Raw genomic sequence first — 25,235 nt, 5'->3', positions numbered from 1 at the left:
ACAAAATGGTTTCAACTGAACAGTCACACCACTAGTCAGAGAAAGGCACACACGTGATAAAGGAGGAGAATGAAAAAGCTTATTGACGTGTTGATACACAGCCGATAAGGAAAACAAAACCCACTTAAAAAAAAAAATAACAGTTGAGTTTTAGTTGAAGTCAGAAGCAGCATCTGGTCTCTTTTCTCTCCCAACGTCAAGAAGACGTTTGCAGTGATGCTGAAGATATTTCCAATTCTAGCCATCCTTACAGGTAAGAATAACAAACTGATTGAAATAGAACTGGAATTAAGGAACTTGTTGAAATAAGAGAGCAGGTGAACCCAACTGGCAAATTAGGAGAACATTCAAGATCTATTTTAGGATGGAATGAAAATCATGGCTATAATGTTATGCCATTTTGTGGAAATCAGCAAGCTGACCAATGACTGGTAAGAGTTTTTTGCTCAGCAACAGAATTTTAACTTTGGTAAATTAATGCTTTGCTCTAAAGCCAGGAAAAGGCAAAGAGCTCTCACATAGAGCGTTAGAGTCTTTCAGGCATTTCAAGGTTAGTTTTTCTCACATTCAGTTTTTGTCTCCCCATGATAATAGTCCTGGGAAATGCTGCCTCAGTCCTATCCTCACAAAAAAATTTTGGGGGATGCTTAAATTTAAGCATGCAAATAATCCTCTGGATTTCCCTGAAGCTAAGTGAGGGCGCAATACTTTGTGGAATCTAGGAATTATATGGTATATTAAATAGTATCTATTATTCATGTTTCAAGGACATTGCATTGTGCTAAGCTTTATTTTTAATATATACAGAAGCAGACATTTTAAGTCTAATGCTCCACGGAGATGAACAGCCTCCGTATCCACTAAAGAAAATGGAAGTTAGTTTTCACATTTTCTTTTCAAGGTGGAATTATCTGGTTTGGATGCCAGATAAATATTTTAAATAGTTGCTCCTGGTGTTTCAATGTTATCTCTCACACACGCACATAAACCCCACAGATTTTTGCCTTAGAAATTAAAAGTAATTCAGTGTTAGTACCAATACTTTTCAAAACAATGTCCTCTAATTTTAAAGTTCTGGATTTAAGACTAGCAGTGTGTCCATACTGATGGGTGCCACTGACTAGGGGGTTTCTGTAGTGGCTAGGAAAAGATTAACAGACTTGGATTTACTTCATGAGCATTAAAAACTGCATGGGACTTCAGTGAAAGTGGGCAATTCCCAATTAACTGCAATGACTTTGTAGCAAGGAAGCGGTCTTAGCATAATATTGATGAGTAAAAGACATAGATTAACTACTTTTAACAAGTTGTGGTCCTGTTCACGCTAGCTTTTTTCACTGAATTACTTCTTACCCATGCACTTTTTTTCATTGAAACCAAAAGGCCTATATATATGAAATGGGATTATGAGTTTGAAACCATAAACAGTGAGTTAAGTGCAAAGCAAAAGTCCCATTAACTTCTGTGATGAGGGAACAGGCTCTGTGGGTCCAGTTCACTCCATTTTCAGCCAGAAACTTCATCTTACAATTAGTGATAGCCTCGCCGGACAATGGAAGTTTGATGGGTTTTGGCTTTTTATTTTACTAGAGTGAAGCCTATTTCAACTAATGTATTTCTTCAAAATATACAACTTCATGGAAACTAGAATGCTTTGCGGAGTCGTTTATGCTAAAATTAATTTCTTCTGGAAAAGCTTGTAACAGCCAGGCTCTGTGGCACTCCCGACTCCAAAACCAGAGATTGATAAAGGAAATATGTGAAGCAGATGACTGGAAAATTGATGTTTTCTGTAGAATGACATTGTGTTGAAAGACTGTTGTTTTAATCCTGCAAAGAGTGGAAAATAAATACATGTAAACCTGGAAGTATTATTGTGGCAAGAAACTATCATCCTCTGGCCAACTCTAATTCTTAAAGCCAAGAACAGTGAACTAAGATAGCTAAAATAATATTACACGGCTTTTATATATTAGATCTCAGTAAGGATTAAGCTACTGTGAACTCATAGGACAAGCAGGACTTGCAGCCAGCATGGGGATCCCCTCTTTCCCCAAGGCACGTTTGACACATTTAGGTCAGTCTCCAGCCATTCCCATGAGACTGTCTTCCCATATAATTTAACTCTTGCTGCAGTTTAAACCCACTAGGTCTCATCCTAGCCACCACCAACACATAAAGTAGATTATTCCCTTCTTCCTTGCAGTGAGCTTTTACTATTGAAGCCATCAAACAAGGAAAACAGACCCCGAAGAGGTTCAGATAGGTTTGCATATTGTAGCAACTGATAAGCCTGCAATATTTACATGGTTAAAAATGTCAAAATAGATTATATTTCTTTCTTAAACAATGTTTTCTCTCATAGGCCTGATAATTTGAGCAAAATACTCTTTTGGTATTAGTGGAGGTTCTGCTTAAACTCTCAAAAGCAGCACCTGAACATGAGATGCACAGATATTTCATTAAGAAGAATATTTTGTATGTTTTGCCTCTATCATGCACACGTTCAGTAAGCCCACATGAAAATGATTGTTAGTAAAACATGAAGCTATCACCTTGCTTGTTTTGCATAGAAAGCTCTCAAAGACTTATGTTTTCCATCACACTCAAAAGAAGTATATTCTCTTTCAGAATCTTTAGACAGTAGCTTTAAAACTGGACTCAGTGATCTAGCAAAACCCTGAAATTCAGACTTATTTTTGTGACAGCTTTATTGCCGTATGTCTCCATTGCTAGTAACTTATATGGAGGACAGAAACAGATAAATACTGTAAGATGGTGCTCGATTCTTTTCATCAATATGGCTGTGTAGCCAAGACTGATCAGAACATTATGGGAAAGGGTTCACAAGTTATGTTTTCTCCCTTTCTGCTTTTTTGCACAACAGAAAAGGTTGATCAAGTTATCACAGAATTTCTCACAACCCACATAATAAAAGCAGTTCCAAAAAGCTTCGTTTGACGTTTCCAATGTAAAAGCATTGGAAAAGAACAGATTCTGCATGTAAGCGCTGAGAAACCTAAACAAAAGCAAAGTAATTAGGAAAGAAAAGCAGAGAAAAGCTGCTGGGCTCCAGCCTGGGGGAACCCAACAGTGCCACTGAGTCCGAGTCAGAACATAAAAACGTAAGAAGAGACAACACTGTAGGAGATGGTGTTCCACTGTAAAGGAGATCAGACATCTAATGGAATAACTGCAAAAGAAAGTAAAAGAGGTCTAGAGACAGCTGTGAATGAGAATGTAAGGTGCAGGGGAGCACTGAGAGTGCAGAAGAAAGGTTCTTAGTGAGAAGATAAGTCTCTGCAAGTGAGAACAAGTACGTTTTTAGGAACTCTGATTTTTCAGAATATTGTTTGTTTTAAGGGCACAGGTATTCTGGGGGATTTATTCACTTGTTAGCTTTTACCCACTCCCAGCTTGTTATCACTAAAAGCCCAAGAGAAACTGTATGGAAAAGGAGAACGACTAGACCTATGGGTTTAATGGATAACGCAGAGAGCAAAGCACTCCCGTACGGCTCCCAGGGTCGGCCTTGGCTGATTTCTCCTCACCACACTTGCTGCCCACAGGCCATGTCGGCGGTGTTGTGGTGACCATCCCCGAGAAGACAGTGAATGTTACTACAGGTGGAAATGCAACCCTCCTCTGTACATACACGAGTCCTGGACTGCTGGGAAATTTCTTTATTCAGTGGAGCTTTTACAGTGCCAGAGAGAGACAACTGCTTACCGTAAGATATTTATTTATTATTAATACGAAGTTATATCTAAGATATCCTTAAGTCCTCAAAGAATCTTGCTATGTTTCATGGTGTTCTCCTCACTACAGACCAGGGAGGCAGGTAATGTTGGTGTTCCCACCCTAAAGACAAGGGACTGAGATGCAATGAATTTTAGGAGCAGATGCACAAGGTTATCTAGGCTCCTAGTTCCTGCTGGCATGCCTGAACTCCTTTAGAAACTTATGAGAAGGTACAAAAGGGATTCAGATGCTCATACAGCTTGCTCCAAGTCACACAGGAAGTGTGAAGCAGAGCAAAGACCAGGTGTCCAAAAATCACACAAGCGCTCCAGCCTCTGGATCAGTTCCCTTTTCTCTTGTCTGGCAGATATTTCCTGCCATTGTGAAGGCTGCTTTCCTGGTGAGACGCCCTTGCCTATGACAATGTGTCCCCCATTTAAGGGTCAAGAGAGAGCTCCTTGACTCAGCCACTAGCGCTGCTGTGAGGTGGCTCAGTAAGAGGAGCGGTGTGCAACAATAGGCTATCGGCGCAAAGCGAGCTGTGGGTATTTTGGCAGGACTCTAGAAATTTGTCATAGCAGGAAATCTGCCACAGCAAACTTGTGTTGGTATTTCACGGCATCCCACGGGTGTCATTGTGGTAGTAGAACAATTACAGATCAAAGGCAAATGTTCCCTGCCCTTCCTGAGACCCCGAGAGGCAGCAGAGCCAAAGAGTCTCTCCCCCCAGGGTATAACGAGACCACGCAGTAGGCTGGAGCATCAGCACGGAGGCAGCATCGGGCCTGTGAAGGACACGAAGTACTAGACAGCTGCATGCTGGAACCACTGCCCGAGCCTCTCGGGCTGTAAAGACCTTGCAGAGCAGCCTGGTCTGCCTGGAGGGAGTCAGGGATGGGATGTGTAACTTCCTATATGTACTCACACTACTGCCCAGACTTCAAGAGCTATCATTTAATCTTATTTTTTGATGGGGAAATGAATCCATGAATCTCACTCTGAGCATAACATGCACGGTGTGAGTTCCAATCATCTCAGTTCTGACGGGTGCTGAGCAATCAGCAACACCTTCTTTTATAAGAAGAAATGCTGCTTAGAAGTGCTACTGCATCCCTGAAGATGACTGGGTTTTTTTTCCATGCCCTGGTGTCAGGTTTGTGCCTGTTAGACAATCAGTCCCTTTTGTCTCCCGTTCTTTTCATCCTGTTGCTAACATTTTTCTTCTAAAAGTTCAATCCTCCCGCCCAGTGTTAGACCTGAGAGTTGATGTAAAGAGATTTGACTTAGAAGAGTGTCACAGTCCACACTGATGATATTCTTGTCATGTTCACCAATTTCCTAACAATATTATGCTAGGAGGTTTGCCATCGCTGATAGAGTTATATTTGGTTTATCAATTATAGCAGAATTAGACTGTCTGTAATTTGCAGAATGTACAGTATGTAACATATTTGGCATTGAAGGGCCATAGCCAGTATATAAGAAATAGCAGTTTAATATAAGACAGAACTGCTCACCCTCCTGCCGTGTTTATCTTGGCCACAGATAAAGACTGTATCAGTGCTAAGTACAAACACTGGGCCCATCCCAGATTCTGACTGGAGCTGAATGCCAGAGCGACACCTTGCCTGACTAATTGAATGAATAGCTGTTACTCATAATTTGCTTTTTTCAAGTCAAAACTGTTTTATTAAATGAAGAATTATTCATGAAAGGGTGTAGCTGCAGGTTTCCTAAGTAAGTTCTATATAGTACAATATATTACAATTTTGATCCAGTATGTTACATAATAAATTTTAATAACTTGTTCAGGTGGCAAGTACATCACTGAGACAGGATCAAGCCCATCTTCTCCAGATTTGGTTAGAGTCTTTCTGTTCTACTTGCATCAAATGTTCCATATTGCAAGACAATAAATGCAATATATTTTCTGGTCACAACCAAGAGAAATAAGCAGATTGTAGCTGCAAGTATGTTAGAGGGAGAATCAGACAGTTTCAAGAGATCCAGGAGGGAAAAACCATTTGTAAACTGTGACCAGGGATGAGAAAATACCCCCTGAGGATTATAATCATAAAATACTGTGGGTGGTTCAGAACATGCTCAAGAAGAACTAACTGATGTGAGGCTACCAAATGTCAGGGAAACCTTATGGATCAATCCCTTTCGCATTCACTCCTGGCTTCTGCAGCTCCCACTGCAGGCAATGGGAAAGCTGTGCCTATAAAGACTGTCAGAAACACTACTGGGAAAAATTGCATCTGGTTTTCTCCCACTCTGAAACTAATTTCACGGTAAATTCACTTTCACACCGCAACACACATGCATTTGTAATGGATGATTTGCATTTTCATTAAATAAAGTCAGTTCAATCTGAAAAGGCCATGGTTTAGTTACTAATCCCGTTCTCCTTGAACACCGAGGTAGAATTTCCTTTCGCTGCAGCGCCAGTTATCCTTGGCTCGCACGCTCAGGGAGGCTCGGAGGACACCCTCCACTCCTCTGAGCCTGCTTGTGTGCCTGGTGGGTGCATGTGTGTGACGACCTGCAGGACTGGGGCACTACTCTTTTTAAAATGCTTTTAGCAACCCATTCAGTCCTGTATTACTTGACCCTGTATCCTTTACCACAACATGGCAATTCCTTACCATGTTGAACCTTTTCACAATAAAATTAATCGTGTTAATGCAAACACTGGGAAGAAAGGACTGTGACTGCTAGTGGAAAATACGGTTTAAGAAATTACACAACACAGCTGAACATGAAATTGGATTTTCAACCTCTCTCTGAACCCACAGCAATATGAGGTTGCTATTTCTGCTTCAGGCTGGTGACTTTTCTGAGTTTCAGAAATGACTGAGTGACTGAAAGCATGCATGCTTTTCTCCTACAAGTTTAAACAAAAAATAATCTCTCTTTCTACAAACCTGGCTTTGCCCTGGTTGCTTGGCACGTAACTGAAGTTAAGTTTCACATTTTGTTCCAAGTAGGAAATATATGCATGGTAATGGAGGACATTGCCAGCTTTGGCTTTCATTGTTTAGATTAAAGAATACTAAAATGCAAGTCAAAAATATATTTAATATGCTGGTAAGATGACAAAACCAACTGAATTGAACAGACTGGCACCCTACCTTACTGAATACCAGAACAGTAGCTTGCATTTTAAGTGAGATAAAATTATTTAATTTTATGAGATATTTAGATTTTTCTAAAATATCAGTAATAAACTAACAAACACTTTTTTACAAGTAGCATATACTTTCCCTGAAAAAGGTTGTTGAAAATTCTGACTCCATTCAAAATTTGCCTTTTTTTTTCAGCAACTAAATGGATAACATTTTCAAATTCCATTCTTTAAAGTTGAAAATTTCTGCCAAATATTTTGAAGACAGGAGACTTACATTTTGTCAAAAAAAATTGCAGAAAATACATCTTCTTATCCCACCTGCTACAATTTTAAGTACTCTTGGCATCATAGTAAGCTGTCTTGATGACCCTGTTACTCACATGGCTGGTATATTCGCAATAATAAGGTTAAGTGGGGGGGGATGTTCTCCATAAAAACTGTGGGGGGAAAAAATCTTGATTCTAATAAATAGTGTTTATTTACATAATAGAGAATATGTCCCTTTCTCTCTATACTGGCAGCAAATAATAGCACAAACTGTAGAACATTAGAATTAATTAAGGCAAATTTATGTCATTAAGATGCTTTTGGCTTGAAGCATTAATGAATGTGAGCTTTCAATTACTAGATTTTAGGACATAATATATAATAAGCACAGAGGCCATAGGTACTCTTTTTAATAAGAATGTCAGTATTTTACCCTGTCACTTAGGTTACAGATTTTGCAGCATTTTGAGATACATAAGCTCAGGTACAGTCCTGTCTGTAGTGAAATCAGTAAGATCAGGATCAGGATTTGTGCCAGTGCTAATTTATTGCCCCAAAGTATTCAGCATCAGATTTTACCCTACCTCAGGGTGAGGCAGTGTTCACTACTTTGCAGACCTGATGCAGAACTGCCTCCCAGCACTGGCTTTGTGAAGCCGGCTGGTGTCTTTTGCTGTTTTTTCTAGTGTTTTCATATCCTGTTCCGCATTGCCCACCTTACACGATGCTGGCGCAGGTGCTCGACAGTTAAAAGTCATGGCAGTTACACCAGAGAGGATGAAATACCACAAACAGGCTGTTCACAGACAGTATGATGAAAAGGGAGGCAGCAAAGAGCAGAATGGCAGGTGTTTGCAGTGGTGCTTTGAAGACAGTGCTGCTATATATAGTGTGCAAATATAGATCTTTTTACTAATTGGAGCCTAACTCTGCTTTTTTCCTGAGAAGCTTCTCCAATGGAAATAATTCCCCTCATTTGAACTAAATAACATAAATATCAACTCATGGAAAATAGGATGCCATATGTATTTTTAACTTTTTCTTCTTGCTATTTACCCCTTAACAACATGTCTTTTTAATGATAGATTTAATTTTTAAGTAATAACTCAGAGCCAAGGATCTTGAGAACTTTCCAATACGGAATTATCTCTATTTTAAATATGGACAAACTGAAGCAAACACTACTTATTCAGCTCACCCAGGGTAACAGAGTCCATCACAGCCTGGCCTGATTCATAAGGTAAAGTCTCAACTCCTGCTAAGATCTGTGCTTCATTTCATGCTCTGAGTCACTCGGCTGGCCTCGGTGTAAAGCACCTAAATAAATGTTTGAAAAATTGAAATCTGCTGTTGACTCTGCACAGGCGAGGCTACAGCCTTGCAAAGCTAAATACAAATCCTGAACCTAACCAGGGCCACACCTTGAGCCTCCAGCCCAGGCCACCCACAGTTAAAGCAAGTGAAATTATCAGAGACACTGCATGGCTACCTAAGATATTGCCAGGGCAGAATACTTGACTGAACTTTTAAATGCACTAGATGAGTAAAGGTCATGAATGACTGTTACTTGTAAGAGAAACTGAATTATTGATAAACTTCTCATGAAGATGTTCTCTAAAAAAAGCAAGCTTTAAATATTCGCAGACAGTGACACTGACATTGCTGTGGTAAACCTACTGATGGGCAACTGAGAGGGAAAGAGTGTTAGCAGCATGTAACAGCAAGAATACCTTCCATTTATTTTATATATTGGCTTTCACCCAGCCAGAGCCCTGTATTTTTCTCATATCTGTACTACTGAGAAAGTATCACTTAGTGGATAGGGGCAAGGAGGGTTTCACTTAACTGCAAACCATACTGAAGAGGAAGATGGCACTGCTCCCTTACGAGAAGTCTAGTCATGTCCTTATACCCAGCCTTGCAGGCCTGAGAAGCCACTTTGCAAAATCTTCACAGGAGAGAGCAGGCTTGTGTCATGTTGTTCAGGAACAGGGGACAGGGTGGCAGAGCCCAAGGAAAGCAAGAGATGCAAGAAGAGCGATCTGAGCTCAACTGTGTCTGCTCCTTTCACCCTGAAACCCTGAATTCAGATTCCCAGCAGTCCCAAGGCCAGCACAACTCTGGTGCCCAGCACAAAGCAAGGCACAGGCATGGGCACTGGGCTACCATGTGAGACCCAGGGGCCAGCCTGTGTGGGGTTCCCATAAAAACCATTGAAAGCACAAATTCCTCCCCATGTAGTATGAGTAGTTCCTGAGACTCCATCACACACTTCCAGCCACAGACAAGTGATACCATGTGCTGCAGAGGCTGTCAGTGCTGCAAGGGACACTGGCCTGTGAGCAGAGCTGTCCATTCCAGCCCATGAGCGAAGATGAGCCTGTGCAAAGCACCTCCTGAAGCAGTACAGGAAAACTTCCTGGAAAGGGCCTCTCTGATACATGAGCATTTCTTTTTGCCCGGGGGTGATTTTTTAAAATCGTGTCTTATCTAGCGCTTAGATGACTGAGCAGGCACTTAAAAGGAATAGCTTCACGGAAAGCGGAGGCAACACCTCCAATGCAGAGGAACAGAGACCCTGTTGTCATGTCACTGGGGTCTGAGTGACTCCCTGGATGTCACTGGGATTGCTGTGGACTGCCTGTGGTAATCTCTGGCACTGGGGTGACAGTCTGCAGAGAGAAGATAAAATAAACTGACACACCGAAGCAAACAATAGTGAGAACACACAGGAAAGTAGGGACAAGTAGAAAATGATCAAGTCGTAACTGGTGTGTTTGGAGCAACCATTAGACTTCAATTTTAGTTTGCCTTATTTTAGGTAAAACTTAGAAATAAGATTGTACTGCATCTCATTGTTGACAAAGGCTTGAGGCTGCTTCTGCAAAATCCGCTGAACACAAGGCACCCTGCCCTTGTGAACAGCACTGGCAGTACTGATGGGGAGCTGTGTGGAGAAGAGGCTCTTTGATTTTGGGGGAACATTTAAAGTCTCATTTAACTCTCAGATCAGCACATTTTTACCCAAATACAGCATTCCCCGTGTCACGGTATTCTGAGTATGGATGAAAAGTCAGTCAGTCATTGTCAAAAGATGGTGTATGTGACAGATGCGCGGGGAAGATGTAGCTGGAGACACAAGGTAAGAAAAAAATCCCCACAATCTTAAGGGAAAAAAAGAGCTAAATAGCTTCTACTAGATTGATGCTACTGTGAGACCTGTAATCATATTCTGGATGAAAATCTTAAAACCAGCACGTGGCTGAGATAAGCTGAATCAGATGCACCATTCAGAATTTTTAACTCACCCTGTTTTTTATTGCATTTTCCTCTATCAAAATTATTTTGGATGTAGCTGTTGTTTTTTTCCCACAGCTGTTCTAGGTGGCTGAACTAGCACCTTCAGGAATATTTCACCCAAAGGGTATCTGAAGGGCACGTCCACATACCAGGAGCATCTGGGGCTGAATGTGAGCAAGTCTGGATAGCCCAAATTTGGGGCTACATACTTACATAGCAAAAAAAAATATCTTCCTGGATCTCCTTTCTAGAATGTAACAACATTTTGAGATGTGATGGATACAGAGGGCCACTAAACTGCCTGCTGAACTGACTTCCTCTCAGCTGTCAGCTCAACATCCCAGCCACAATCTATTCCAAACTCTGACTACAGTGGGATTCCTTTCTCACCTTGAAGTACAGGGTACAATCCCACGTAAACTGAGGTCTAATAATAACTGCTGAAGAGCAGTTACACCAAATGCACTGAGAAAACATGTTTGTGCTTGATGCACTGTAGGAATTATTCACTAATAGTTCAGCCACAAGAATGATACTGTGAGAACATGAAAGAGCTGCTCCTCAAAAGTATTTTGCACCAGTTAAAGCTGCTGAATGATTAATCCTCTAAAGGCTTCTGACTCCATTCCTTTCTTCTTCTACCAATGTGCAATTGTGACAAGACTTCTAGTCATTATTAACATTCTCAATTACTCATGCAAAAATCCCACTAATGCAGGACATAATATCCCTACTACAGCCTGGCAGATCAGAGTTTTGACAAAAATGTGTGAAAAGAAGCTGTGAATGAAAAAAGGCATTTGGGGCCAGACTCAGTCACATGACACATGTCAAAGAAACCAAAGCACATGTGAGCATTTGCTTTCTTATCTCACCCAGTTCAGAATTTGAGCCTTGGGCTTTAATTAACACTTACAGTGTGCAGCATTTGTTCTCTAATTAGATGGTAAGATGCTTAAGGGAGTGATGAACATTTTTTTCCTTTGTTGTTATTTTATAAATTCTGTCTGTACTTGGAATTCAAAAAGAGATCATGATCTCAAACCAGTGAAGTTGTTAATATCCTCCTTCGTATTTATGGGTGAGAAAGAGACTTTAATCGTTCTTTTTCTAGTAGCTTGAGAAAATGTCAAACAGAAAATGATAAAACAACCCAATGACAAGGTCCTCTGAACGCCTGAGCTTTACAGCTCTCCAGGCAGACTGTGAATCAGATGCTGAGTACATCAGCCTAGAGAAACGTCATCGAACAGGATGCTAGAGCTTTGCATCTGCTGGTGGGGGAAAGTGAGAAGGGGCTGGGGGAGGGAAGACAGGTACTGGAAAGGAAGTCATATCCTGGAACTGCCCCCCAGTCAGGAAATTAAGACTACTGTGGAGATTAAGAGAGACATTTTGTAACACATCTTCAAGTACATCTTATCGTACAGTTTTGATATCGAGATGTACCAGGCATGTACAGCAATGTGATGCAATGACACCAGGAGATGGAGGGTGGGAGGAATATTGACCTGGAAATTATGAATTAGTCCATCCAAAGACATTTGAAAGACATTTGCATCTGTCCTGCCCCAAGAAGAAAGAAAGCAGATGGAGGCATGTTTCTTCTAATTTACTGCCTGCTTTTTCACACACAACCTCCACCCCTAAGGAAGATCTTTCTATATAAGATGTATAAAGGAAACCTGTAGGTGGGTTCCTCACTCTCTGCCAAACACCTGGCAGCCTTTGAAAATCCTCAGCTCAGCATCAGCTTTGCCAAGTGCTTCCTCTGCAGGCAAATACTTTCCTCACCATCACACTAGAAGAGGAGCAGGCTTCCCAGAAGTCAGGCTAGAGGAAAAGAAAAGGACATGTGATTTCATGTACCAGATCCTTCAGAATTGGGCACAACATCTGGAGTGCATTGAGATTACCAAGATTTTCTTCCAAACAAGTATGATCATTCCCAATTCCCTGTGCTGTTTGTAAGCCAGCTCCCCCAAACAGGTACATGGATAATTGACTCAACTGCCTTGGAAGTCTATGAGCCCAAACCCTTTTCTTGGTTGCAGCAGAAACTGTGACTGTGGAAATGCAGAGTAACTATACCAGTGCCTCAGAAAGCCGAGAAGGATGGCTGCTGACATTAGCAGCTTTAGGCACTGTCTGGCCCACAAGTTGAATAACCAACTAAACTGAAATCCTTTCTAAGGTTAGGGAAACATTTTCTGGGCAACTTAGCTGTTTTGCAGAAACTGGTGTTTCGTATTGTGGAGTTATTAGGGACAGCATTTTTCGGAGTGATAATCTCTGCTCTTTTTTCCATCAGTTGTTTGATTAGTCATCCCAGGCAGCTGCTCCCATGAAATGTGAAAAGGCACCATTATATAAAAACTTGCATGAGCAGACTAGCTGGTAAGGAGAAGCAGCAACCATTACTGCATCTTCATTACTGTTTTAACACTGGTAAATCATCGACTTCACTAGAGCTGCTCATGATTTGCTTGAGGACATGAAAAGCTTATTTTTTCAAGAGAAGCACAGCAGATTTCTTTCATATTTTTTTACATTCAAGATGTTGCACTTTAAATATATTTATCACATCAAATTAAAAAGGCTTCCAGGAAAAGTCTACCATTGACTAAATGTACAATTTTCTCATACAGACATTTTAGGGACATTTCAGGTAAAATGAAATGTCAATGAGATGTGTGTCTGTAGGAGGGAACATTAGCTGTCAGTTGCACAAAAATAAAAGTCTTCTATATCTTGAACAGAAAACAAGTTTTTTACTTTTGAAATGGAACAGACATTTTTGCAAAGATTTTCATTTCAGCTTTTTGAAAGGCACAAACACGAGTTTTGCAAGGACAGCATAAAAACACTTTGAACGGGGCTTAAAATATCCATTTTGAGTGTATTGTTTAAAATGGGCTATGAATTCTCATCCAATTAACTGAAACATGTTCCTTTTAAATGAAATTTCCTGTGTACACAATCCAATCATACCTCTGGGAGAAGATATACACTCAGTAATTAATCACAACATTACTCAGCCTTTTTGGTGTTTACCATATTCCTTCAGGCAATAAACTCCAGAGTCGGGAGATAAGCATCATACAGGAGCAGAAAAAAAACAGTGAACAGGCAGGAGCCTGCAGAGGAACCGAATGCATTTCCCTGAGATGTTCCACTGCCTTTATGTTCATAGTTGAAAAAAACAACCCAGAAAGATTCTGTTTAAACACATGAAGAGAAAAAAATATTCTCTGCTGCGTTGATACCTGCCTCAGATTTAACAGTGTACCCTAAATATTTTCTACGTGCATTCAGACAGAAAGAGAGAACACAGGGGATTCATTTCTCAATGTATTATAAGGGCTTAGATACAAAATTCACCCTGACTTCAGATCAAATATACTGAGGAGTGCTTGCCGCTCTATAATGTTAACTGGCATCCCCTGACTGCATTTGAGATTTGCTGGAGTGCCAGTCCTATCTCCCAGGAACATGTGCTATAGCTAAGCTAGCATTCAGTGGGCAGCTTCTGCTACCGTTTACTCTCACATAAATCCCGGATCACTCTGAGTGATTGAGTAGAATTTAGCCCCTCTTTTCAGTAATCAGGCCTTTTAGTAGTATTTAATAGGCCTGTCTCTCATCTCATGCTGCTGCATGTCACACATTCATTTAAGTCATGGTACAACTTAATTTCACATCAGTGTGAAGAGCGATGGAAGCTCTTTCCCTACCCCATTCAAACAGATGCAATTGATCAAGAGGAGATGCAAATCCAGCCCATCACTGCTGAGATCTATATAGGAACGTCAGCTTAAGAGGAGCCTGAAGTCAGAAGTTACAGTTCTTGAAACTTCAGACTCTTGCAAGGAACAGTGGATAACACTCTGTTGTTGCTCATACCTGGATAAATGTAGAATGAGACAAGTGTGGCCAGTGTGTTTTTGTAATTACAGGTAGATCAGTTTTTTGATGAGAGATTTGCTTAAACCAGACTCCTTATTTTGAACATTCTCCTTCCTTGGTGAATACAAGGGTGTGCATCTAGACTGGTTTTGCAGCAGAGGTCCATCTCTAGACACTTGCAAAGCATAAAATCAGTTTTAAAACAGATGACATTGCATGCAAACAAGGGAAACTGGAGAGTATCCAGCTGTTCAGCAGACTTTCTAACCTAGTCTGTCGCTGTGCGAACACTGCACCTCTTGTGCTTCCTCACTGCAACACCAGTTTTCTACATGTTGGCAATGTAGTGGTGCAGCTTTGGAGTTCAGAGCCCTGCATCAATTGTACCTGGTGTTTGCAATCCTGGGGCAAGGGAAGATAAAGACTGCCTGGAAGGCAGGCAAAATTGCACTAAAGATGGGGCCAAGCTGCAGTACCGGACATCCTGGTGCTCTGCAGTCTGGGTTCTGACCTTCACTTCAAAGCCTTATCATTGCATAAAGCAGCTGTGCTCTGGCAGTTTTGGGGTGTAGCTTGCCTTAAGCTAATAAAGGCGTTCAGATAACATTGCTTAAAGACTTCAGTCAACACTGTATCGGGGTGAATAAATAGAATTAAGAATAAATATTCTTAATTTAAAATGCAATCAGTTGATCTGCAAAGGAAAGCAAATTATACTTCTTGCCTAGGGATCTGCAGTATCCCTAAAGGCAGGGAATTTTGGCCAAAGGGAAATTCTGATACTAGTCAGGTGTGAATGGCATTTCACAAGAGCCTGTGAAGCTTTTTCCTACACTCATTTTCCAGCTATTCCCATTAAAAACATGCTGTTAGTCCAACTTCAATAAATACATTTACATTGCTGATTCTGGAATACTGTCTGTAGGAATGATGTTAGATCTATTTGGGTCCCAATCTGTAATTCTATATGGTTATCTGTCACCAGTTTAAAAATTGACTGAGTATGCTGGAACAGTTCACTTTGCCTGGACAATGGAGTTTGTGCATGTAGACATGGGAACATACTGCCTATCCCAAATACTATCAGTTTTACACAACACTATCATTAACAACTAAGAAAAATAATTAACGTTCCATAGATTTCCACATTACCTTTGTTCTTTCAGATCTTGGTTTCACAGCAGAGCTAGACTGGGCAGAGCATATGTACTCCTTGAGAACTATTATATTTACCCCAGCCCAGATAAGATACTGCTGTTCCCAAACAGACTCAAGGCCCAAGCCTCAGACTACCAACCAGGCTCCACAATGAACACAATTCTACCTCTCCTTTCCATCAACAGCCAACAGGTTTGGGCTTATAAGCTTATGAGGCCAATTCTACTGCCACAGTGCTGTTAAGTACAATTGATGCTACTGAAGTCAGTGAAATCAGTCACTGTTAAACAGGAAATTTTTATTTGGGAGGAAATGTTGCATTCCTTAGAGACATTTATCCTTACTATATAATTCTGCAAAACTTTTTTACTGCTTAGTAAAAGGGGAACTTGATCCCAAATAGGTGCCCCTCCAAGCACTGAGGCCAACATCTATTCTTGAATTCCACCTATGGTATAAACTCAAAGTTTATGGTCCATGATAGTCCATGACACTGTCTCTGACCCTGATTACACAAATAAGGAGAAGCATGGTTGCTCTAACTGCATGCATGATGATTCTGCTGGTGTTCTCATACTGCATTTTTATTGCTTCCGTATTTACTGCCAACAGATCAGGCACCTTGTTTGCTTAGACCTGTGTCTTGTAAATTCATTTCAGTTCTCAGTTTGCTAGCATCTGTATTTCAAAAGCTCTGCAGTCATTCACTTTTTGCAATGACAGGTCCATTCTTGTCACCATCTTCTACTGAGCCACGTCTTAATTATATCACAAATTATCAGTGCTTCAATTAGTACCACTATTCATTGTGCATGACTTAGCATTTTTTCACAGAATTGTCATATGATGATCAATGGTCTCACCTTTGTTTTCACAAGTGCATCAGTCTGTGACTGGAGTATCTACAAAGAACTAGCTACTGTCCATTTACATAATTTTAAAATCCCATTTCTGAAAAGCTTGTCTTTTACAAACCACTAGAAATATATACTCAAATGTACCACGTTGTCATCTCTGCTTTTGGGGGGGATGGGGAAAGAAAGGGGGTAACATTGCTTGGCTTAACCAGAAATGAACTATATTCCAATTATGAGTACCAAACAAAGAGGCAGGAAGATCTCTTGTTACTAAACTAACAATTGATTCTTTATCACAGATCTATTATTATACAGGAGGCCAGTCTTACTCCTATGGAGAGTTTAAGAACAGGATAACAGCTGCAACAGGTCCAGGGAATGCATCAATAACAATCTCCAACATGCAGCCCTCAGACACTGGTTCCTACACCTGTGAAGTTTTCAGCCCAGAGGCTGATGTTGGACAGAGCCAAAAATCTGTGATTGTCCGTGTGCTGGGTAAGCGTCTTTCCTCTCTATTGCTGGATTGTTGTTTTCTTCCCTTATTATGAAACACTGAATTCACGGCTCAAAATGCGTAGGACCAGAGGGAAGAACAGAACTGTGACAAACAAGGCCCGTGATGCAGAGAAAGGGGCTCACTGATGCACTGGCGCAGGTTTTTTCCAAGGGCTTTGGAGGCAGGCAGAGCCGAGGGTGCCCTCTAGCTTCCAGACAAAGCAGCCTGATACCGCTCCGCAGCTACCCTTGCCTCACCTACAGTAACACCTCATTTTCCCACCAGCGGCCTTCAGATTCACTTTGTTCTCTCAAAAAGCTAATGTAAGCAGGTAAGTGGGTAGCTGGAATTACCCAACTTCCCTACATTTTTCATGTTGGAAAACAAAGTGATACTAACTTTGATTAAAATAAAAAGCCCTTTTAGCTGGGAGTGACTGTTCTCTGAAGCCATTACATCCAGTCCCAGCAAAGACCAAAATTTTACTAATTTTACCGAATGTTGGTCATGGTGACTTGCAGAAATCTAGGGAGGGGCAGCAGGGCAGCCCAAGGGTTCTTGGCTTCACCCTCATCCCCAGAAACTCTAGAAACTTAGTATGTGTTGGATGGAAGTAGTACAAAGTCTATTTTGGATGGAAGAAAGCAATAGCTCAACCATGAACGGGCAGGTCAGAAAGGATGACAAGCAGTGGAATGAACTATTTTACTTCCTAATAAGATAAAAGTTTGTACGAACCCCATCTAAATATTGCTTTTATATTGAGAATTCATACCTGGTCAGAGTGACAAACCAAATTCATATGAGAACATGATTCCAACATCATTTGCCTATCTGCCAGGGATAAGAAAAAGACGTATGTAAACTCAATCCCTGAAAATTAAAGTACAACTGTTAATTCTCATCTAAAATTCCCCAGATAGCAAACCTTGGAGCAGTTGAGTAAGACATAATACTTTTCACATGAAAACCGAGAAAGGTTATTCATTTATGCACACAAAACTAGGCTGTGTTCACTGCTGGTATAGTTCCACCAATGGTACTCTAAAGAACCACAACAGCATGTCTACAGGGAGGAAATGAAAAATAATAGGTGTAAGTGAAGACAGAATCTTCTCCTGTGTGCAAAGTGAGGAAATGCTATCAAAACAGATATATCTTTTAACAGAACTGTAGTTAATTAATTTCCTCCACAACAGAAAAGCTTCTGCTGTGTCCCTAAAGAAAATTATGTTGCTATGTGGCAGAATGGTGTACAATGAATAGTGATTGGCCCATTATAATTAAATTAAATTATAGTCTTCATCTCAACACCTCCATAGTAATGTTTAGTATGCAAATGGAAGAAAAGATAATAAAAAAGTATCCTATGCCATGTACATTTATTTAACTTGGATCTTTTTGGGAAAGCCTTTGGTCAGATCCATAAACAAGACTCTGCTCTCAGATGGAAATCTGCAGATGGGGCTCAATTCTTTACTTATAGCAGCGCCGTACCAGAACTCGAGGTGGATGCTTGCAGCCCTGGGTACATACTCACGATGTGTCTGTTCTCCTCATTGTTATTTTACAGTCAAACCATCAAAACCCTTCTGCAAAATAGAAGGAACGCCTGAAAAAGGCCATCTAATCTACCTCTTATGTAAATGTGAAGAAGGATTGCCTCGCCCTACCTACCACTGGTACAAAGTAGATGAGAATACCCTCAAGCCTGTGACTGAACAACTTGGTACGTAACTACAGGACTACCATACCATGTCCAAGATCTGGAATTCCATAGTACCAGCTATTTCAAACACTGTGTATCACAAAGGGTAGTTAAAACTTATCCTCCTATTCTGACAATGTCACAAAATCATAATTTTACTTATTTGAATCGACTGATAGCTGTCACAAACACAGAACGTTTTTTCTATTGGTTTTAATAAAAATTGTGTGGCATGTTGAAGTCTTGTCTATGCCATTACTTTAAATTGTTAAAATGGGAGAAATGTTTATGCCTTTGCATCTCCCTTCCCTTGGAATTTTGAGTGAACATACTCAGAATAAATTGAGTCAATTTGACATTCAGGTGCTAATACGTCCATCCCCAAAATCTTCAGTACTTGCTACATTTTCATTTGTGAAGTTACACTGACAATAGTATCCATGGGGGTAAAACATCAGACAGACTGATCTGCAGAGTAAGGGCCTACTTCTCATGTTCTAATACTCTCCTGTAGTAATTTTCAAGGAAGGTAATTGTCTTTTTATTTAAAGAACATAAAAAAACCCCAAATGAATAAATAATTTGAGACCTTGTTTCTAACCTCTTAATAGCTATCAGTATTACCAACTAAAGAAAACCATTTGCCTCTACAGTATACAAACTGTAATCTACCTGCTCTCTGTCCCAGATCCAAAAACTGGCATTCTTTACATTGGCAATCTCACCACCTTTGAAACTGGGTATTACCGGTGCATAGCCAGCAACGTCCTGGGGAACAGTACCTGTGAGCTCGACCTAACTGCAAAGCGTAAGTTTAATGCATGAAAGTAATCACATATTTGATGTATGATATGCACAGTTTGCAGGACAATGACAGCTGTAACAACTTTACAGCATAGATTTTTTTGAAATAAGAACAGAATGGGCTTTGAAGAGCTCTGGAGTTTTCATCTAGGCATGCCAGAATTTACACTAGCCTAGACAACTTATTTAACTTCTCTAGCTTCATTTCCCCCTGGGAGCAGGAGCTGAACCTGTCCCTGACTGCAGAGCATTTACTAAGAGCCGACAGACATGGAGTTCAGAGCAATTTCTTCCAGCTAACAGTCCCACTAAGGTCCCTCCACTCCAGAATTTACAACCATCACTGAAATGTGGCAGTACAAGGACTGGGGCACTGTAGATGTGACCACTAGCTAAAAATACTGCAGTCATGGAAAAATACCTTATCCTGATTGCCCTCAAGCAGTGATCAACCTTATCCTGACTGTTCTCAAGCAGTGGTCAACCACATCTGCATGCAGATTTTTCACGTAACCAGTACATTTAAGAAGAGTCAAGCATATGTTGTACAACCAGCCACGAGAGATGCCCCTGAAATGGTCACTCAATTACTCAGTGGTCTATAAAATGAAGAGCTAGAAGCTGTACTGAAGTGGAAATAGAAGTCTTTAGGGACTCACAAATGATCAGAGCATACATTTTACATCTCAGCTGCAAGACAGAGATAAAGACAACCTGAATTTCAGAATTTGTTTGCAAGGACTGAAGAGCAAAGGCTTTCAACTGCTGCCAGTGTTAACAGCCTAATGTCTCCCTTAGCCAGGCATAAACACGGGGTTTGTTGGGGTAGGGAGCTAACAAGGTCACAGACACACAGTTCTCTCTTTCCTAGAGAATCTCTGGTCTCCCTCCTGAAAATAGAGCTGTCAGTGAGTTTTTTAGTTCTTCAAATCCAATACCTTCTTTCTGCTAAAGGCTCCTCCACTAAATTTCTATGGGATTTTGCTACAGTAAAAGTTTTTAAAAAGTCAAGTAATCTTTTTTTCTTTCCAGATTCAGACAGTGGTATTGTTGCTGGAGCATTAATTGGAGCAATTCTGGCAGCTGCCTTAATTTCCATTATTGTCTGGGTCTTAACCAAGAAGGCAAAGAATAAGAAGTCATCAAGTAATGAGATGCAGTAAGAGTTTGTTTGCTTCATTTTAAGACAATTATTTCTGTAAAGCACTGCTGATAATCCAGAACTAAAGTAAAACCTAATTACTTTAAATATTGTTTGAAGGGTAAACAATACAGGTTTTGAGAAAACTTCCAAAGTGAGAATATTTGCTTTTCTGTGACTTTTAAACTGTTACTCTTGTAACAGAAGTTGTCATTACCCTCTTCCCCATGTTTACAGGCAGATACCATTTAGCAGTATCTAAAATAGTAATGTTTTTTTAAAGAATACAAATGAAAAGTAGCAAGTTGGCAAGTTTTTAATATTTACATTAATGGTGACTGTTAATGACATGTGGAGGAAGTAAAAAAAGGGAATAGCAGCTAAAGGTTGCCTCAGCAAATTTACTGGGATTGTATGTTACTGGATTTAAACACAGGGCTCAGTTCAGTGCTACCTGAAATTACAGGACACACGCTTGGGATACTCTGAGGTACCTCAAATGGCACGAGACACAAGGTTTAGGCAACAGAATGGAGCCCAGAATGTCCATTTTGATCCTGCTCTGGCAATGTCTTTTCCTCTGTGCTTTGGTTGCTCATTTTTCCCTTAAATTGCCAAATCTTCAGAATAGGGACAATCTTATATGCTATACAGACTTAGCCGCATAATGTTAAATGCTAAATGAATACATGCAGTTGAGGGCAGAAAAAAATATTATGTTACCTGGGCACTTCCCTGTAGCCCAGGTCTTAGACTTCCTGAGACGGAATTCTGCTAATGCAGACAGGTGGCGTGTCACTCATGCACCTATTTCTGCTTTGAACTGATGTAGCATTAACAACTAATTTTGTGCTCAGCTCCTAATAAATCTTACTACATGGAATTAGTCCACTAGCATCTGATATTTTTTACATGTGAAAGTGCTTAAATATCGGGAGTTGATTTCTTACTGTTTTGATAAGATAAATGGAATTCATACCTGTTACTAAAAATACTTTTCTAGATTTCAGCCTTTTCAGCTCTTTTCTGACTGCACTCTATCTTTTATGCACTTGAATGGGACACCAGATCCCCATGGAATTTCTCAGAAAGCTCACACCAAGCAGTGTGTTTTACTACCCCTTCTCAGACAGTTTGCCGGGACTGTTTCCCACTCTGCTTTCCTGGCCTAGCATTTAAACATACTAAAATCCATTTTACTCTAACGGGATCACTTAAATCAGTGGTGCAGATCAGTCTTACTCTTTAACACTCTGTCACTCTTTCTGTCTTCGCAGCAGTGATGTTGTAGCCTTTTCAGGTGCTCCTGGAACAGTCATAATAATATGCGGGTTACTGTTTAGACAACAAAAATGCAAAGACTCATTCTTTTGAAAGACTCTAGTGTAGATGGGATTTCAACATGTGAAATCACAATCCTCACCCTGTCTTCCTGCAGAGAAATGGCCCAGAAACAATCCAATGCAGACTATGTACAGGTACCTAATGAAGAAAACATTCCTGCGACCGCAGTTCCATCAAGCAATGCGGCAAATGAATACCCTAGTGTTGATGAAACAGCAGCCTCTGGAACACCTGAAAATGATGAGAAGCAAGAAGTGGAAAAAGAAGAAATAGCCTAGAGTTTTAATACAGTTTTCCTTGTCAGCTTTGGACCCCTTTTTACAAAAATTGTTGTCATTGAATTAACACAGAAGCATGACTAAATCTTAAATGGACATTTGTATTGTGAACCACTGGGCTGGAGATTGAAAAGGGTCTGTAACACACGCACCTTACGGACAGCAGAAGATTTGGCCTTTAAAGTTAACCAAATTTCATTTATTATCTAGTTATAATTGTACCTAAGTATAAAAAGACTATCATCCACATTTATCCAACCTATTTTGCAAAACTAATTAGGAAATGGGCTGACACATTTGACAAAAGAGCTTTCCAGTCAACTATTGGTGATGCTGTATATGTCCACGCAGTTCTGGACCACAGCAGTCTTCTCCAGAAACTGTGTCGGCCAATCTCATGTGCACCAAGCCAATACATTGCAGTGTTCAAAGGATCTGATTTTGCACGTCAGAAGTAAAAAGAAGTTTCATCAATGTCATCAGAGAGCAGAAACAGATTTTAAGACCTGGAGCAATGAAATCTTGTTGTGTCTGAATTCCACTTAAAGCTAAAAAAAAAGATCCTGGAAACTTTTACCCTGTTGCTGCCTGATGTGGAATACATTTTGTTAACAGTGACCTTCTTGGCTTTAAAGTTCCCAAGGCACCAGCATTCCAGAGTTTCAGCATTTCTGGTTTTCAGTTTAATGGAACTAGCATTCAGGTACGCAGTTCAGACATCGATTGATTGGTTTCCAGTCAACAGGAGCTGGAACTCTAAATCCTTTGCAAGGCTTGTTGTAATAGGCACACAGAGTATCCGATTCCTCATGATATGTGGATACAGCTGCTTTCAAAACTTAGAAGTGAACACTGCCTACTATACAACACACTAGCTTAGACTGCTTCCTCTGCCTGAGATGATTTAAATCTACTCCCAGGCAACCACCCTACTCACTAAGCAACAAACTCATGCTACTTTTCTTCTAGTCTCCTTAGCCTGGTGTAACTTTGACTGTTTTCTATAGGTGAAAGCACCACGAGGAAAGGTAAGTAGTGCATGCACACCAATAGCCAACAGCTGAGTAATGAGCACTCTCTCAGAAGGAGAAAAGGGAATTGAACCATATACACTCCGATCACTAGACACCTCTTCTCTCTGGGCCTTGCTTCTAAGGTTAAGCAAACTCAGTTCTTCAAAAGGGCAAAGACACTATTTTCAGAAGAGCTCAAGGACCACAGGGCTCAGGGAAATAGAGACACACAGCCTCAGCAACTCCCTTCTGAACTACATGAGGCAGGCACTCACTGACACAAGGCAACACTGGTTTCAGTCTTGTGCACTGCAGAAAACTCCCATCTGGCTCAGGGATCTTTTTGGCACTTAAGTCTTTTATAGGAGCTAATGTTCATAAATGCTTTGGTGACTCTTCCTAGTCTGTAAACATTAGTTATATGCAACAGTCATCTTTAAGACAGATAAAAAGATACATTTGTGCTGAAATTTTCAGATTCAGTTCCTATAGCTATGTTTTACTAAGAAACCACCAAAAAAAAAAAAAAGACAAAAAGATGGCAACATTTAAATAAGATGTAAGGCATGAGATCCTAATTAAGATTCAGTCAGGATCATTAAGCAGAACTGTATTCATTGCCCATTCCACCAGTTCTCCGGCTTTCAAATATTTGTCTTTGATACATGTGTCCTAGCATTCAGCCTCACTGCAGAGGAAAAGAGCATTTACAGTGTTCTTACATTGTTTTAGCTAAAAACTGTTGTGCCAGACTGCACAGGTCAAACCCTTACTAATGCCAACACTGCCATATTCTCCCAGTGGATCCTCACACTCCTCTCTCCCTAGAATATCCAGGTAAACGTTAAGTCATGACCTGTGTGGAAGTCTCTTCTTAATCAGGCATCTCTCTTATGGACTCTTGTCACAATTTGCTAACAAAATCCACCAACTCACATCCTCCAATCTAGGTTTAGAAGCTTACTGAAAATTTCTGATATTCACACCCAATGTTTTGTAAGCATGCAGAACTACAACAGTAAGCATGCTCAGTAACAGCAAGAGAAGAGTAAGTACTACCTACTCCTTTTTGGGTGCCATTTCTTACCAAAGGTGTTTCCTAATGAGATAATTCAAATCAATTATTGGTTCAAGGGAGCCCACAACGTGGCTGACAGTAGTATTAATTTTAAATTTCTTCTCTGACATTCCTAGGTATTCTTTTATTCTTGCTGTTCATGGGAAAATACAAACAACTCTCTTTACGGCACTGCTGTAATTGTATTAGTTCTTCTAAAGTCATCTCCTGTATCTATACATCTTAGTAACGTTTTTGTTACTACAACAGCTTTCCAACTTCCCCATCTCTGCAACAAGCACTATCGTGATTGAAGAGAGGGCTATATTATGTGGTCATTATCATAATTTTTTTAATCTTTCCTTAATCTCACCTCCACAAATTTTTCTGCATGTATTCCTTGTATAACTTACTACATAGGAGCTTATGCTGAAAGCAATCTGAAGTTGTAATTACCTTCTATAGCTAATACAATCTTCCCAGAACACCACAGGTCTTATGTTTGCTAAAAAAGTAGAAATTGTTCAAGTTATGTTAATGTTTTTATAAAAAAAGAACAATTGAACACAAGTTCTAGACTAATAATTCCTCTCATATGCCTAGCCACCAGTGAGTAATAGATAGTATTAAAAAAACAAAACTAAAAAAAACCAAAACAAAACTAAAAAGCAAAAATAAGAAGTAAACCAGATTGCTGGGGGTGAGGAGGAAGGTAAGGAAAATAACATTTATTTGGAGTTTCTTAACAGATTGAGATATTTTTGTAAGCCTTCTGGCAGATGTTTGTTCTTATTATGGAGTTTCTCTCATGTAAAATAGTTTATTAAAAAGGATGGAGCACTGTTCCTAGCTTTCCACTGATGCTCTTGGCAAAGCACAAGCCAAATTAGGTATTGATCCACAGTGTGTAGCTCAAAAACCCTGCAGAGCTATGCACAATGCAGAAACATTTTTCAGAATCTGCCTCAGATGTTCCGACAGTCTTTGCTGCATGGCCCATTTATCTTCTCCCGAGGGAGCGGGGATCATTAA

The 25,235-nt window shown here is 40.2% G+C and overlaps 2 protein-coding genes across 2 annotated transcripts in view; one reads left to right on the top strand and one right to left on the bottom strand.

Moving 5' to 3' along the window:
* PSMD10 (proteasome 26S subunit, non-ATPase 10) overlaps nt 1-25,235 on the bottom strand; it is a 62,606-nt gene that overhangs the window by 32,644 nt on the left and 4,727 nt on the right. The gene's annotated exons all lie outside the window — the stretch shown is intronic.
* VSIG1 (V-set and immunoglobulin domain containing 1) lies at nt 166-24,934 on the top strand. Its single transcript, XM_074882362.1, has 8 exons — nt 166-253; nt 3,570-3,730; nt 10,173-10,280; nt 16,659-16,857; nt 18,432-18,587; nt 19,255-19,374; nt 20,403-20,529; nt 21,950-24,934. Exons 1-8 carry the CDS (start codon nt 217-219, stop codon nt 22,131-22,133), a joined length of 1,092 nt encoding a protein of 363 aa, XP_074738463.1. The 5' UTR covers nt 166-216; the 3' UTR covers nt 22,134-24,934.

The sequence above is a fragment of the Strix uralensis genome, chromosome 13 (assembly GCF_047716275.1).
Source record: "Strix uralensis isolate ZFMK-TIS-50842 chromosome 13, bStrUra1, whole genome shotgun sequence".
Classification (NCBI taxonomy): Eukaryota; Metazoa; Chordata; class Aves; order Strigiformes; family Strigidae; genus Strix; species Strix uralensis.
Note: the sequence above shows the minus strand (reverse complement) of the source record. Positions and strands in the feature narration are given on the sequence as shown.